At 44.6% G+C, this 16,737-nt stretch overlaps 5 protein-coding genes and 1 non-coding gene across 6 annotated transcripts; 4 read left to right on the plus strand and 2 right to left on the minus strand.

Annotated features, from left to right (window-relative positions):
- Positions 1 to 2,994: 2,994 nt before the first annotated feature.
- Positions 2,995 to 5,584, minus strand: B0H65DRAFT_446084 (uncharacterized protein; the record flags this gene model as incomplete). Its single annotated transcript, XM_062825785.1, has 6 exons — positions 2,995 to 3,038; positions 3,351 to 3,487; positions 3,589 to 3,600; positions 3,753 to 3,774; positions 4,502 to 4,807; positions 5,392 to 5,584. The coding sequence occupies 6 exons, from the start codon at positions 5,582 to 5,584 to the stop codon at positions 2,995 to 2,997; spliced, it is 714 nt and encodes a 237-aa protein (XP_062677639.1).
- Positions 5,585 to 6,476: 892 nt separating this feature from the next.
- On the minus strand, positions 6,477 to 8,872 carry B0H65DRAFT_581822 (uncharacterized protein; the record flags this gene model as incomplete). Its single annotated transcript, XM_062830829.1, has 5 exons — positions 6,477 to 7,253; positions 7,391 to 7,724; positions 7,792 to 8,361; positions 8,428 to 8,597; positions 8,680 to 8,872. The coding sequence occupies 5 exons, from the start codon at positions 8,870 to 8,872 to the stop codon at positions 6,877 to 6,879; spliced, it is 1,644 nt and encodes a 547-aa protein (XP_062677640.1). The 3' UTR covers positions 6,477 to 6,876.
- Positions 8,873 to 9,882: 1,010 nt separating this feature from the next.
- Positions 9,883 to 10,277, plus strand: B0H65DRAFT_512073 (uncharacterized protein; the record flags this gene model as incomplete). Its single annotated transcript, XM_062828546.1, has 2 exons — positions 9,883 to 9,983; positions 10,019 to 10,277. 2 exons carry the CDS (start codon positions 9,883 to 9,885, stop codon positions 10,275 to 10,277), a joined length of 360 nt encoding a protein of 119 aa, XP_062677641.1.
- A 143-nt stretch (positions 10,278 to 10,420) lies between these two features.
- B0H65DRAFT_478044 (uncharacterized protein) lies at positions 10,421 to 11,569 on the plus strand. Its single transcript, XM_062827461.1, has 3 exons — positions 10,421 to 10,828; positions 10,882 to 11,148; positions 11,221 to 11,569. Exons 1-3 carry the CDS (start codon positions 10,507 to 10,509, stop codon positions 11,280 to 11,282), a joined length of 651 nt encoding a protein of 216 aa, XP_062677642.1. The 5' UTR covers positions 10,421 to 10,506; the 3' UTR covers positions 11,283 to 11,569.
- Positions 11,570 to 12,057: 488 nt separating this feature from the next.
- B0H65DRAFT_t425 lies at positions 12,058 to 12,143 on the plus strand. Its single transcript has one exon. It is a non-coding gene; the product is annotated as a tRNA-Gln (tRNA).
- Positions 12,144 to 14,424: 2,281 nt separating this feature from the next.
- On the plus strand, positions 14,425 to 15,941 carry B0H65DRAFT_314598 (uncharacterized protein). The gene is made up of 2 exons (XM_062823348.1): positions 14,425 to 15,209; positions 15,269 to 15,941. Exons 1-2 carry the CDS (start codon positions 14,763 to 14,765, stop codon positions 15,587 to 15,589), a joined length of 768 nt encoding a protein of 255 aa, XP_062677643.1. The 5' UTR covers positions 14,425 to 14,762; the 3' UTR covers positions 15,590 to 15,941.
- The last annotated feature ends 796 nt before the right edge of the window (positions 15,942 to 16,737 follow it).

Below are 16,737 nucleotides of genomic sequence, written 5' to 3' on the forward strand. Positions count from 1 at the left end.
CCCTTAAAAAAGCTTAATACCCTTAAAACGCTGGAAATAATCCTTAAATTAAGAGAACCGGGAATATTACTTCAAAATTTCTTGAAACTTTCGTCGAAATATATAGAAAGCTTCGGGACGAAGGTTATAATATATTAATTTATTTACCGGATCAATTCGGACTATAATTACCAAAATATAGCCGTAAGAATATTTTCTAAAATAAATAAAGCGGTTACTAAAAGTTTTAGGTTTAAAGAAGTTTTATTTATGGGATACTTTACGCCTAGAAAAGTAATTTTATTAATATAATTTAAATAAAAGATAAAATTACCGAATATATAACGATAATAAAAGACTTCTTTAAATAAGAAATGTAAGCGCTTTATAAAGTTACCGAGGCTTTATTCGTAGTAATAATTATAGTTGCTAGCTATAGAACCTTTTAATTCTTAGTAGTTATTAAACTATAATATTATTTATAATTAGAAATATATTGTTAATAAAATTATTTATAATAATAACTAATAAGCTTTTACTCTATTTTTACCATTCTTTTACCGTAGAAAATATTATTTTAAAACTTCTATCTCTCGTTTCGATTAAAGTTTCCCCGAACCAAATTCCTAACGTACATCTAATCTCCCCTTTAATTAATAATAACGATAATATAAATTACGTACGAATAGAAAAGGCGTATTAACTTCTTCTTTATAAAAGGGGGGAGTTCCTTCCTAATATATATCTAATCTCCCTTCTAATTAGTAATAACGATAATATAAATTATATATAAATAGAAAGAACGTATTAACTTCTTCCTCGCAAGAAGAGGGGTAAAGGTGGGAAAATAAATTAATAAATAAAAAAATCATATTAAATTCTTCTTTACAAGGGGTAATAGAAGTAGGAAAAGGGATTAATAAATAGAAAGGGTATATTAATTTCCCTCGTACGAAGGGGGTAATATACTAGGGTATAATATTAAATCTACTCCTAACTAAACGTCGACCGAAAATATCGAACGGAAGGATTTAATTAGTATAGGTATAAAGTTCAATTTAGGGTAGGATATTTGGGTTACTCGATTATTTGGAAACGATTCGGCCGTATATAGTCGGCTTAGCGGGCTATATATTTTAATAAATAATTTATAAATTTAACGTTTGATTTTTATTACCGTAATTACTTAGTAAATACTATTTAGGTAATTACCTACCTTAGCAATTACCTACCTTCGTACTTTACGCTGTACCCATACCTTCGCCGGCAACGTATTTTATTTACTATTTAAAATTATTCTAACCTTTTCCCTTCCCCTCCTTTTTCTTTAAACTAACCTACTTAATACTATATAAATTATAATTAATTACACAATCAATCCATTTAATTAACCCATATATTTAAGAATTATTATTTCTATATAAATATAATATTTTCCAAACCTTTTACTCCACTTATTAACTTTATCCCCAATTTTAACTAACTGCTTACCCCCGTCCCTACTACCCTTAAACGCTATCGCTCTAATATACCCGCTATTCCGGCTACTCTAACTACTCTTAATTATAAAGTTTAATTACCCGTCCCCCCGCTCAGCGTCTACTTCCCTTCGCATACTAAAAAGTACGCCGAAACTACTATTATTACCCCCTTGGTAAAAAAGAGGAAAATTATATATTTATACAATATATAATGATATATTATTTAATTTAATATACTAATTACCTAATATTTAAAATACCAACGATATTAAAAATAACGCTAACAACGTTGCCCTCCATAATAATACCCCCAACGAGGATAATAAAGAGGATAACAATAATAATAATAATAATAATAATAATAATAATAATAATAATAATAATAATAATAATAATAATAATAATAATAATAATAATAATAATAATAATAATAATAATAATAATAATAATAATAATAATAATAATAATAATAATAATAATAATAATAATAATAATAATAATAATAATAATAGTAATAAATTATATAGTATATTGTATATTAGCCTATACCTCTATTATATAAAAAATAGGCACTATTATATCAAAAGTAAGAAAGTTAAAAGTAAAAAGTATTTCGTTTATACTAAGGATAAAATCCTTTACTTCTCCGGTTACGCCAAGATATATATCGTTTATTTTATTCTATAAAATTTAATAGAAGTCTTTAATAGCGAAGTCCCTACTAATAATAATATTCGTAAATAATATAATAATATATATAATACTATTTACCTTATAATTCGTATAGAAAAGTAAGGAATCGTCCCCAAATAAATATTTTATCTATTTTTATATCTATATATTAATTATAAATATTATTTAAAATTCTTATTTTTATAAGGGTTCCTTTGATTACATATTTAGTAAAGAGACTCCTATAATCCCGCGGATCTATAATAATATTACCCGTCGTCTTATTTCTTTAGTCTATAGCCGCTCCGTTATTCCGGATTTTAATAATTCCGTTACTATTACTTCGGCCCGCCCTCCCTAAACCTCTACTAGTTACTCCAATTACCCTATTCTTCCAGCTCTCCCTATTCCTACCCTTACTTTTACTTTTATAAGCTACCCCGTCCCCTCGGCCCTCCCTATCTCTACCCCTATCGGGTACCCTAACTACTACGTCGTCAACAACTATTTTTTTAAAATAAAGGTAAGGATTAAGGAATTAGAGAAGGAAAAGGATGAGAGGAAGAAGGAGGAAAAGAAGAAGAAAAACTTAAATAAGGCTATTAATCGTACCCTCAGCAAATATACCTTCAGTAGGAAAGGTAACGTTAGGCTTAATGCCTTTATTTTCGACCGCAATTCCAATAGTAGCACTAAGTGGGATTAGTAATAATAATAAAGATAATAATAATAATAAGGAGGATAGAGATAATAATAATAATAATAATACCTAACTTTACCGTATTTTGCCTTCGGGTTTCAATATTAACTTTACTATCTCTATTCTATATATACCGTATTCTATACTGTAAAATGCTTTATCTTAATTAATGCCGTCTTTAATATCGTTGTCTTCAATATCGTTGTCTTTAATATCGTTGTCTTTATTATCGCTGTCTTTATTATCGTTACTTTCGATACTACTTTTAATATTATAACTTTCAATACTAACACTTTTAATATCATTACTTTCAATACTATTTTTAACATCACCACTTTCAATATCATTATATTCAATATTACTTTCAATATCATTACTCTTAATACTATCTTCAACATCACCACTTTCAATACTAATACTTTCAATATTATTACTTTTAATATAATCACCTTCAACACTATTTTCAACATTACCACTTTCAATACCAATACTTTCAATATCATTACTTTCAATATTACCTTCAATATCATCACTCTCAATACTATCTTCAACATTACTACTTTCAACACCAATACTTTTAATATTACTACTTTCAATATCATTACTCTCAACACCACCTTCAACATTACCATCCTCAAACTCATTACTCTCAATACTATATCCAGCATTATTACTTTTATTATTATTATTATTATTATTATTATTATTATTATTATTATTATTATATTAACGTTAAACTCTACTATATAAACTTACCTCCCATAAACTCTATTACTAATTCTAGGTAACAACTAGCTATAATAATTCTATAGCTTAGGTAGGGGTGAACTATACCCTTACCTATAGAATTAATTCGGATCGGCTTCCATTCCCGGAAAACCTCAACTCCGCTAGCTCGACCCTCGACTCTCTAAACTGACTTCAACTCCCTAGACCCAGATTCTAATAAATAAATAATAAAAAAATTTATATACTAATTCGAATACCCTCTTAACAAATATACTAACTTTAATATAAATCGTAAACCCGACTATGAAATAATACTAATTATAGCTACTATACATTAACCGCAAGGGTAACCGAACTAGGGTAACTGAATTAGGAAAAACCTACCTATAAAAGTCCTATAGTATAGTAAGGCAAAGAGATTAAGGTATAGGTAAATCTCGGGCTATCCCTCGGAATAAGCTTAGGAAACTCGTTCTCTAGAAATTTAGGATAGGGTTCGCGCTATAAGTCCTAAACTCTTTTTTACTAAATTTTCATCTATATTTCACTTTTGTTCAATTTTAACTTAGAGTTTTATAATAAGATTGAAATTCAATTTAGGGTTTATAATTGGGATATAATTTAGCGTTTATAATAGACTGCCAAAATTTGAATTGGTAATTGAAATATAATTTAGCGTTTAAAATAGACCGCCAAGTCTTCGTTTTTATAATTGAAATCTAACTTAGGGTTTAAAATTAAAATATAACTTGTAGTTAATATAGACCGCCAAGTCTTCGTTTTTATAATTAGGATTCAACTTAGCATTTACAGTAGACCGCCAAAATTTGAGTGTTATGATTGAGATTAAACTTAGCGTTTATAGTAGACCGCCAAAATTTGAGTTGGTGATTGAGATACTACCTTAGACCTATAACAGCTGCGCTTCAGTCAATTTTACCGGGCGCCCCGGAAGACGATGTTAAGGGGTACGTATCGGGACAAAGCTGCCAGAGTTCCGTGAGGGCTGTCGAGCATTGCAACTGTGATTCGCAAATATCGGCCGCCCAGCCCGACGATTCGCCGGCGTGTAACCTTTGTACCTGGCATTGGAACATGCAATGGAACATGAAACCCATCGCAACGACGACATGAGTGGAGTACGTCAATGTACAGACATACAGTTCAATGCTGGTTTGATTGTTAGCGCGGTTCTTGAGACAGGGGTCTGCAAAAGTACACAGAAAAACAACGGGACAACCACATTCTAAACGGAAAATTGGACAGAGTGTATAAAGCGGTCAAACGCATCTGGTTGATACCAACTTGTTGCATCAAATTTGGTGCAATGGTGGTTGAGTTGCAAAGAGTGCGTAGTGAAGTCCCGCGCTAACAATCAAACCAGGGGTGAACTGTACACTACATCATTTCAAACATTGGCGAGTCTGCGGGTGTTCTGCCAGAATCTTGTCAAGAAGTCTTCGCAGACATTATGTCTTGAGGTCATCGTCAATATTCAAGATGATCATGTTGAATGGGAAAGTTTACTGAGCGATCGATGGCAAAATGCCAGCATCTCACTTTCACTTGGAATCATAGGATAATAAGGCAAAAGAGCCTCACGTACACCTCGCCACATGGCTGCAGATGAGATTAAACTAAAACAGAGACGGTCTCACTCTTACACACCTTTCCTATTCAGTGTCTCCATGAGCTCGAAAAAGCAAAACCACAAAACAAGAGCAAGACGAACGGGGTTAACTTTTAAGTGCTTTTATGAAAACCAACGCATAGGAAAACACAGATCGAAAAAAAAGGAAAATGAGTCTCACTCGCATCTCGCACACTCACCTACAGTGTCCGCGTTATCGCCCAGCACCAGCACCAGCACCAGCACACCGCGCCATCCAAAGGCATAAGGTGTGTGCCGTTTAACCTTTACGCACCTTACGACGCTAGTGTGAGCTGTGAGGGTGGCATTGAGCGATTGAGGGAGCAGGACCTGCGGTCCGAAGCGCGAAACAGCCAGCATCCATTCATCCATTTTAGTATCGTCCATCCATCCATCCATCCATCCAGGCCAAACATGCATGCCGATACTGTAGAGTAGTAGAGTAAGTCTTGCCTGAATTAGGTTCTGATGACAAGATAATGATGAGAGACTATGACTTCATGTGGAAAGGAAAAAGATGATGAACGAAAGACCAAGGAACTTTCGTGGGAGTCCGGGCTCCTCCTTGGCTGAGTTTGAAGGGGAATCAGATCATCCAGGGTGTTAACAATCCAGTATTTGACCTCACCTCATCAACAAAAGTGTATCAATCTCATCTTTTATCCGGAGACTTTTGTGTAAACGGAGACCTGGGCATTGACAATGGCCATGGAATGACGCACGACCGCTTTCCTGAAGGAACAAGTTACCCAGAAAAGAACTGATTTACACAGGCTCGCCACGATATATGAAGACAGGCTTAGAAAGACCTGCATGGATTCAAAGCATGCCTTGATTAACCTGTCGCCAAACAATGGCATGAAGTCACCCAACAGGTGCGTTCCATGTTCCATGCCCGTTCACATAAAAATGTAGGTATGGTATAGACATCACGCTGCCCAAATCTTTCTTTCCTGCTCTATTTTTTCCTTCGTACTCTCCTTTCATTCTTGCCTTTCTAGTCTGTCTACCTCTTGAACGCTGCTCTCGAAGTTGCTGCTTTTTCGCTATCATTTCTATCTCATTAGTTCTGATCTGCCCCGAGGAAAGGAAAGGGGTGAGTGCAATGGGTCCTGCAAGCTCCATCTCTTCCTCATTCCCTTTCTGATTATCCTGTGCCAAAGCCCGGCCGCTTTCGGATCAAGACCCCATTGCCTTAGCAAGCCCTTAGCAAGCACATCCCCAGGTGCCAGCAACTCAGCCCCCGGGCAGCGACTGATCGTCTATTCCAAATGCCCATGATCATTTTCTATCCTCCACTGGGTTGCCCAATCGAGAGTTCCTTTTTCGCCTCCTTCTAATGAGTCAGCAATCAGCAAGCGCTGGCTGCTACCGGCCAAGCGGGAAGAGGACCCGCATCCGCATCATGGTCGTCGGCCTTCGGAGATGCCTCCATCAACGACAGCAGATAAGGGATCGTGACTGGGCCTGGGCCCCAGCTGGGTGCAGAACCAACCCAAGTTTCTCTTGATCTCTCCACCCATCCATCCATCCATCCCTGATTCCCTCTGATCGTCGCCTCCTACACTGCCTCTCTCCCTCACTGTGTTAAGAGCTGAGAGGCGTATCGCTTGGCCACAGTCCCTCCTCATTTCCACAGTTGCCTCAACCCTCCACCTCCTCTCTCACACACGGAAGACCTGAGTTCGGCTCTTGATGCCGTCGAATACGCACGTGTTGTCGATGGGGATGTACTGCTTGGTGATGATCTTGATCATCTCCTGAGCCACCATACCACCCGTGAGTGCGGAGATGTTGTGTAGCTCGCCGTACTCGGCTCGGGCGAGGTCCTCTGCAACATTGTCCATCTTCTCCTTCAAGTCCCCGTACTCCTCGCTTGATAGATCATCGGAGAGCAAGCTCTTGACGGCTTCGACGATCTGCGTCTTGTCGGCTGATGCGTTGCCACAATACGCCAGACCCCTCAGAGCCAGGTAGATGGGGAAGAGCGACATGGGCTGTAATGTCATTTCCGCGACTTGGTCATTGGCCATTTCCGCTCCTGTGGCAATATGTTAATATATCACTCCGATACTTCATCTTCTTTCCGGGGTCTAGGAGCTCATGATGAAGCCCGCGGTTGCAGTGAGCAACACACAGGGGTTCCATCCATCACCAAAAGAGGAGAGATGAACTTACGAAGCACCTGTTGAAGCCGCTCTTTGCTTCCAAGAGGGGTAGCGTCTCCTCCATCCTCCACATTGATCAGCTTGACGAATGCTGCGTTCTTGCAGAAGAGGTCGACTTCTGCAGGATCCACCTCTCGTCCCGCCCCCGCAATCGCTTGTGCCGTCTGCAGGACTTCGGCCGCGTCCTTGCGAGCCTTGGTCTTGTAGATGTTCTGGAGTTGGACGTAGACCTTGGACTGGGCCTTCATGTCCGGAACATTGCCCGGAAGTGGCAGGGAGCCGTGCTTAGTATAGAACACCTTGACCGCGTCCGCGATGATCCAGAACATTGACCTCTCTTGGATCTATAAGCATCGTGTCAGCAGACATGGTCTTTACCGAGGAAAATCTGCGGGGAACGTCGCAACGTACAGGGTCCTTGTGCTCGTACTCAAACACCTCCTTTAGTCCTGATGGTAGAGAAAAGGGCGCGACCGTTTTTAGAACGGCAGCAGCAGCCTCGTCGAAGTTCTCCTCGCCACCCTCGGGATTGTCTGTCCTGGCAGCATCTCGCACTAGCTGCCTGAACTCTGTCTTCTCCTTATAATTTGAGGGGTAGGCGCCATTGTGTGTTGCCTTCCATTGATCCAAGTAATGAAGCAATATTACCACGTACGGCAGGTGACCATGCTCAAAGTTGTCTAAGCCGTCGATATCCTTGGTCATATTTTTGGCAAACTCGACCAACTCGGGCCAGGGGTTGAGGAGTCGAAGGTCTGTGGTTGCCGTCTCGTCTGGGTGAGTGTCGACTATCGGGAATGTTCCTGGGGGTCTGACGGTAAAATACGAATAAAAGCCAGTCGAGTGGATTGCTATTAGTGGCGTCTTGTGTTCTTTGCTGTATTGTTCGAGGGACTCCAGCTCGACATGGTTGATAGGATATGTGTACATGATGGCGGTGAATAAGGGTGACTTCTTGAGGAGTGACCCCAGTGAGTCGTTCTGCTTCCGTCAAGTTAGTAGTGAGCTTCACAGCAGAGTTGGGCCATGCCCTCTTGGTTCCGTTACCTTGGTCTTTGGCGACCAATCTCCCTCTACTTCCGGGTTCAACTCCCCAAGCAGGCTTGCCAGGCACTGTGCTCGGGGTTTTCCATAACAGCCATCGTCCAAGAAGAAGTTGACACCCAGATCGGCCTCGTCCACCAGCGCATTGTCGTGAATCACGAACCGCCCGATGCCTATAGTTGTTCATATCAGCATCGGAGAGTTCTGTTGGTCTGATTGTGGCGATCTAGGGCCGAACTGGAAGTAGCACAGTACCTGGCAGGATAAGGTTCTTGAGGGTCTCGACACCCACTGTGCCAGCGCCAGAGTTCACGAGCAGGATGTTTGCCGACTCAAGGGCGGCCTGACCACTCGCTGCCCATAGGCGCAACTGGCGATCATATTTCCGTTCTTTTTCAGAGGGGCCCTGAAGAAGGGGCGGCGTCTGGTCCATTACAATCTCAGTCATTTTGGATTATAACTTTGTACAGCTAATGGTACCTCTGTCGCGACCGAGAAGAAGCTGTTACGTAGTTACGTAGGTCGTGGTTGTGAGGTCGCGAAGCGGTGGGGTTTGAGAGCCTCTGGTGGATCACCACCTTGCTGACAACGGTTGGAACAGCTGCAGCACCGCCACGGGGAGGGGTCGCTTGGGGAGCTTAGCGTGCAGCTACGCGTGGCGTATGTGGCTGGTGAAGGAACCTTGATGGCTGCCAAGTTGTCACGCGTGTCTGGATTTGTTGACATGAACCACTTCGCGATACTTTCATAGCACTACCAAGTATCGATACAATCAACGATATGAGATGCAGAGTTGTGGTGCTGCTTGAGTACAGAGCTTTAAACAGCGACTACGTCTGCAATTCCCTCCATAATTCGGTCCTTCTCATAGTCGGCTCATGCTGCAAGTGCAACTAATCTCGGTCTTCAACTGGCATCGAAATTCGAAACAAACAACGAGATTTCATCTGGACGCGGACTTGCAGCAGATTATCTGTTTATCATCAAGCTTAAGACTTCAACCTCTTTCGTCAAGTGTCCATACAAAGTGGGCTGAGATGGCTTCTTCCAACTCACGTCTAGATATCTCCATTTGCTCCGTCTTAGTACTGGAATCGAAGTCCGAGTCGGTCTGATTCGGCATGATGCTGCCCGGCCCGCTTGTGGCTACGGCTCGCTCCTTCTCAAAGAGCAACACTTGGCAGGTGGTGTGAGCAACACTTGATGGTTACAAATGGAAGGCGCGTTACAGATGCCATCACCCAGAAGTCACGCTCGTGCATTTCTTCCCTCGAGTTTGTTGCATTTCCTCGAAAAATGTCATCATGATCAGTTGCTCTTCTCCCGGCTTCCAATTCTTCGTCTCAGACGTCCTGCTGTTAAAGTGCATTCAGTGCCCTTCTCGGGCTGATCTTTCCATTACCCCTTCTCGCTCTTTCACATCCAACTTCACCACTCACGATTCTTAGCTGAAAAGCGATGGAGCAAGATCTGGCCTGCAATGTTAACAAATGCGGCGCCCAGTTGACGGGTCAAGCCCTGGTGACTGCATGCAGGTCGGTTGGCAATTTGATACTATCGTCCCAGTCCATCCATTCAGCTGACAATTTCCTAGCCATGCAATATGTATGGACTGCGCAAGTCGCCACGGCTTCACCAGCCAGGGACCCTATACCTGTCCTGTTTGTCGTCAGCCCCTGAATGAGGCCGAGACAGGTAGACAGCTTCTTCGTCCATCAGAAGAGTGGAAATCCGTCATCTTGTGTGGCCTAAGTCCTACGGTTGTCATGGAATGCGCAGGAAGAGCCCTAAGTTTCTGGTCGTATCAGATGACAAACCAAATGTCGGTCTTGACATTCCTCGCCGCTCTCTGATCATCTACTTTATTGGGCTTTCAGATGCTGACATCCAGAACTAGTCTTCGTCAATCTCAGATGAACAGGAATTTGCAGCTTCACTGCGTCTCCCTCGAGCGTGAAGTCGAGAGCGTGTGGAATCAAGGAAACACCAGGATATCCACCTTGACGGCGAAGATCAAAGGTATTTCCACGCTGTCCATCTCTCTTGCATGCTGGTCACAACGGGCTGACAGTTCTGCCAGACATGGAACTCGAAGAGCAAGGACTCCGTCGAAAATGTGAAGACCTCCGCCGTACACTGGCCGAAAAGAGCAAGAAGTTGGAGCAGGCTCAGGAGCTCTACAACAAACTTAAGCAAAAGGTGTTGCTAAGCCAGCCAGCCAACGATCCGGCTGATGTCATGGGCTCGAGGATAGGCCCAGAGACGAATCGGTATGACCTTCAAGGACAGAATTCTGGTGGGATCGGATCGAGAACCAACTACTTCCCCGATGACTCAAGGTCATCGAGAAGGCATTCGGGTTCAGAAAGCTTGGACAATTGGAACAAGCCCATGGACCCCCAATGTAAATCTTCACTCTTACTTCGCTACACTGACATAACACTGACCAATCTGCAGTTCCTATACCCGGAACCCCAGCTAGCCACATGTCGATGGGTGAGCCAGGCTCTCGTTTCTCATCCATGCGAGACTCTCTCAGTAACACTTTGCCGGCAATCCCTCGCTCGGGTCGTTATACCCAATCCAGCAGAGCGAACAACCATGCAACGGGTAGCAATATTGGGCGAACAACGTCGACATCACTCGCTTCTGCTGAACTGAGAAGCAGTCGGCGACATGATGATCCCGTTGTTCCCAGGACATCTACGATACGAAGAGTAGGAGGTTTGTGCATCTGACATTATGGTTGTTCCAACTCTTCAGATATATGTTCTAACTGTACGAATCGCTGTTCAGACCCGATACCCAGAACCAGCTCCCATTCGTTTGACTCACTCCCCAGTTTCATCAATCGGTAACTCGGTCGAAGGCAACTAAGTGAGGTAGATTTCTGAGAAGGAAGGATGGAGCCATGCATTGCTGCATGTCTCATGTCATCTAGTGTAAATAGACCATATGTCATGCAGTCTAGAGTTCTGCCTAGAACGGAGTACGGGATGTCAGCAACTTCGGTTTGCCAAAAGAGTGGATGGACAAATTCGATACCATATCCAACAAATACAACGACTCAGCAACTAAGACTGCGTTTGTTCTGGTGCGGTTTGCGTATAAAGGGCCTCATACGACAAGTTTTGCACTCAAGAAGGCGGCCAACTTGCCAAACTCAACTCGGAACCCTCGAATTGAGTTGTAACTCGCTTTGGGGGTCTCGAATTGAATTGATTTTAGTGTAGTTGAGTCGAGTTGGATTGAGTAAGATGAGTTATTTCAAGCGCTGTACGAAACCCGTACGAGAACAAACACGGCCTAATAGTATACTTCACCGAACATGTATTTGCTGTTGAACGTCAATGGTACTATAGTATGCAGCTTCATACTCTCCGATGAAATGGCACAATGAGGCTTCAAGGCCATGATCATGTGCTAATCACTGGTTTCCCTACACGGGAGAAGGGGAGAACGCAGAGCATAAAACATGGAGTTATTTTGGTTTTGTGAAGCTCTATTCAGCTGGTCACGTCTAGAGGCACTGGGACGGTTGTGTGTGTATGTGCATTGGTGCTGCTATTGAGCATGGGTGAGGTGGGGTACATAAGCACTAAAACAAGCAGCGAAAAATAATAACAAGTTGCAGGTTGTGTAGTGTAGTGGTTATCACTCTGGATTTTGAAACTCATCAAAACCTTCCAGTAACCCCGGTTCGAACCCGGGCACGACCTCATCTTTTGCACTTTTTTCTTGTTCATCTTCCATGAAATTTGACTCACCGTGACTACATTCATTCTGCTTCTTTTTTTCTCGGTCTGTTTTGGTAATCTAGTCACTCTTTTTTTAGTCGTCTTCCTTCTAGTGGACGGCCAACTCGCATCGGAAGCGATGTTGACAGGTTTTCGCGAGGGGCTTCCAGTTTGATCCAACCCAGTCATCGCAATCTAACAGTCTTCCTTTCAAGACTTCGGGTCATCCATCAACACATCAACAATTCCACTGATGCGACTGGTCCATCAAGCTTTCCTCCTCCTTTGCTTCAACTTGTACCTGACGCTCCCAATGCTATACCTCATCTTCAAATAAACGCCTTGCACAGACGAGCCAGAAACAGGGGGTAGGGGGCGGCTCAACAACCAGGCCAGGGGGGGGGACCGCCGACCAGCCCGATCCGGGGTAGGTGCCATTCTGCGTTTCACGCGAGTGTGACGGCATCGGAACTTGTTAAAGCCGTGAGGCTGAGAGGTGATAATTGAGGAGAAGGTCGGTCAGAAGACGAAATCTATCTACTGCACAAAATGCGGAAGTGCTTGGCTCAAACGAGAGGGTGACCCACAGCGGCTGGGCAGAGGGCGCGGGTGGTTGCGATAGGTCCGGCAGTGGTGTTGGTAGGGCGATTGATACAGACCGATCGACGACATCCCAGGCATGGTGATGAAACCTGTTGATGGTGAGAAGTCGGAGGAGGTGCTGGTAGCTGGACTGCTAACTGAATGTAGTAGTTCTTGCGGCGGGGAAGTCTCGACATCGTCACAACAAACTCTCGAGTCTCAGTCGGTTGTCCAGTCGCAAGTCGCCATACGAGCCTCGAAGCTCCCTACGCCTTGTCTGAGCGAGACGACGGGCTACCTCACCAGACGCCTGTCTGCCACTTCACGTTTATGCGCTACCTCCAGAACTTCTACGCTAGACGAGGCGATGCGAGGAGAGGAGTTTCACCGACGCCGTTCTTGCGCGCAACTTTGAGTCTTTGGCCGCTGGACTTGAGCCTCGATTCCCCTTTCCCCTCCCACCCCAAATCCGTTTCTCTTGCAATACCACGATCTAATGTTTCGATTAGGAAGATCTCAAGCCAAGGCGCCAGCCACTATTCCCCCAACATACATTGTCGCATCCATCCATTGATGGATCGTACACGGTTCACGGCCCAAATCGGCCCCGGCTTGGCTTGACATGATCTACTCGCGGCAACAATGGATGGATCGTACACGGTTCACGGCCCAAATCGGCCCCGGTTTGGCTTGACATGATCTACTCGCGGCAACAAAAGCTTGTTTGGGTTGACACCTGGCTTGGTGGCTTGGTACGCGAACTTCGGATACCACCAGTGCCGAGAATGAAACAGAAAGAAAGAAGAGAGAGGCATGGCTATGTCACATGCGAGAGAAATATCGGGGACATCGATCAAGGCCCTGTTCTGTCGAGCAGTTGCCCCCCCCCCCCCAAAACAAAAAAAAAAAAAAAAGGAACTACAAGTGTCACGTCTGTGATATGGGCCTCGCTACCAAGAGGCACGTCAAGTCAAAGTCAAATACAGACCTTTGCTAGGCCAAGTTGGCTCACTCGCTTGTCTAACCTGAAGTTTTGCGGCATAGCAGAAGGAGAATAGCAAAATACTAGTCGATGCTACAGGCTAAAAAGGTTCTTCGCCGAAGTCGACGAAGAATACCACAACACCACCGGCATAAGTCGGATCGAGACAGACCGAAGGCTGAGTATAAAGCAATGGCCTTGACTATATCGCCCAGAAAATCTCAAGGATGCCGACGATGTTGAAGGGCATCGGAAATAGCATCGGGCACAAATGTTGCCCAAGTGAAGTGGCACTAGACTTGAGTGAGTCTGCCGATGCCTCGATGATGCACACTTCTCAAGTGACCCAGGCAATTGCATCGAATATTATTGATAATCGTTTACATGCAATATGAACTACAGATCAAATAACGTGGGCAACTTGAAGTTTTCATCCGCTCAGTTGAAAACGGGTTGTTCGTTAGCAGAGAGTGCAAGTTCGACTCGAGATAGCATCTCCTGTCACCCACTATTCCCAACATCTCCCGCAAACAGTTCCGAGTACAATCAACAATTGCCCATGTCGACACCATTATAATCTCAGACGCCTTGTTTCGTGCCAAGCATCAAGCGCCGAGCTACAGCGAACCCTGCGCAAGATCAGACATCGAAACTCGAAACCCGGCCCCTTAAGACCAGGGGGAGAAACGCCGGAGGACGGCAGCGCATTGTAAACATCACGATGGCACCCTCGCCGACAGTATCGGTATCACGAAAGAAAAATGTATAAATACCGGTGTTGGCTTCCTCTCTGCTGGACTTGACTTTTGGCTTCATCATCATCACCATCATCAACAATTCAGCACCTCAGGCAGGTCCAGCCCTTTCAGTCACACTCCGGCTTTCTCTTCAATCTTCCTTCCTCAGCACCATTTAATCCTCTCTCCTGCCGGTTCAGGTTATATCCACGACTTTTTTGTGCTGTGCACCCACCATCATTTTTGACTTTTCCAACACACAATCGACAAAAAGAAAACCTTCAAAACACCGCAGACAAAATGGCATCTCTCAAGTCCATCCTCATGAGCTTCTTCGCTCTTGCTCCCCTGGTAGCCGGTCATGGCGCTATCATCGCCGCAGTAGGCGACGCCGGTGGTAAGGGTATGGCCCTGGGCATCGACCCCAGCACTCCCCGTACCGGAACCAAAAAAACCCCCTTCCAGGTGGACACCACTCGATTCCGTGGCCAGGCAGCCAAGACGGTCGGCCAGACGATACAAGGGGGCGCCAACGATGTTGAGAAGGGCACCCAGGCCATCCTTGACAATACCGGGGGTTCGCTGCCGCAGGTGACGGCCGGTGGTTCGGTCAAGATGACGCTCCACCAGGTCAACCAGGACGGAGCTGGACCGTTTAGTTGCATGATCAACTCGGATGCGCAGGCGACGGAATGGACTAAGGTCAATGTCGCGACGAATGTTCCGGGCAGGCTCGGTCTCTCTAGGGTGAGTCCCTACCTACCACCACTTGGATGATAAGATCATCGACTAACAACCCTCAACAGGCTACCACGACTGACTTCCCTTTGATCGCTGAAATCCCTGCCGGCCAAACATGCACCGGAACCGCCGCTGGTCAGAACAACGTGTGCTTGGTGCGGTGCCAGAACCCGATCGGCTTCGGTGGTGTCGTGCCCGTCCAGATGGCCGGCGGTGCTGGTGCTGGTGCTGGAACTGGTGGTGGCAACACCAACACCACTACCACCGAATCTGTTAAGTCTAACAAGCGCCCTCTTGCCAGGAGGTACTTTGCCAAGCGTTCCGACCTTGAGAATGATTCTTTGGAGGATTTGGAGGAGTGGCAGCACGACGAAGACGACGAGTAGAGGGGCACTACCTCTCTCCGGTAGTGTTCTTGACGGTGCTACGACGGGTATGAGTGCGAAAACGATGGGTTGGAAAGTGAAGTGAGTGACTTGAACTGGGATGTCAGTTACATGGAGTGTAGGATATTGCGGTCAAGTAAAGATAGGGGGGAAGGTGAAGCCGGAGTGTGACTAGGGTGGGAAACTTGGGATCTGGATAGTGCTCCCCCACTGTCACTGACAATTCAATGATTGATGTTTAAACTTTTACCTATCCCAATCTGTCGTGCTTGCCAGAAGTGAACCGCCAATATATCTTCACTTTGAGGCTGTCACAACTCACAAGAAGAAACGGCTCGCGTGCTCGACACTGACAAACGGACGCAGTGATAGGTTGAAAGATTAGCGGCGATATCTACGCCTGGGCCTTTTTCTCTACTCCAACCGCGCTCGAGCCGTTACGTACTCCTCTTTCTCCTTCCCCGCATGACGTCAAGTAGGTAATGGATGAGTGGCGATCGGACTGCCACTTTTGGGCTGCTTTGAGCTTATTCTAACCACCTTTATTCCGAAGGCAACGATCGAGATTGGACTGGCGCGACTGGGCGATATTGAATTTTGGGGCTGTATTGCTGGCCACACAAGTGACAGCTCTCGGTGGATGATTGGCAATCCCAAACAGCGAAGTGACAAGAGTGCGTGCTACTCGGACGGGCGACTGCAAGATGGATGCGTCGAGATTGAAAGTGCCGGTCGGGATCGTCAGGGTTGTCAGGAAATCACTGGCTCGAGGATTGGGAATGATAGACGCTCTCCGTCACTTACACGGCACCGAGCCAATAACATTGCCCGGATCGGAGACTGGGATACCTACTGATATCAACGGACACGAACAGAGTAGCAGAAGGAGGAAAGAGCAGCAAACAATGACACTGGGAGCCACACTTCGAGTTCCAGTCAGAGCACAGCACGGCCCCCGACCTTGTTGTGCCTTCCCTTCCTACTTGAGAACTACTGCGTCTCAATCACATCGAAGTGGTCAGGTGCCACCCGAGTCGAGTCCTTGGAGGGGAAGGGTTTACGTACTGGTTCCTCCGATTGTCTTTTCTTTTTCCTTCCATCATCACCATCATCTTCTCCTCCGTCAAATATCCTAAACATTCTTCGCT

The sequence above is a fragment of the Neurospora tetraspora genome (genome assembly GCF_033439725.1).
Source record: "Neurospora tetraspora strain CBS 560.94 chromosome Unknown B0H65scaffold_8, whole genome shotgun sequence".
NCBI lineage: Eukaryota > Fungi > Ascomycota > Sordariomycetes > Sordariales > Sordariaceae > Neurospora > Neurospora tetraspora.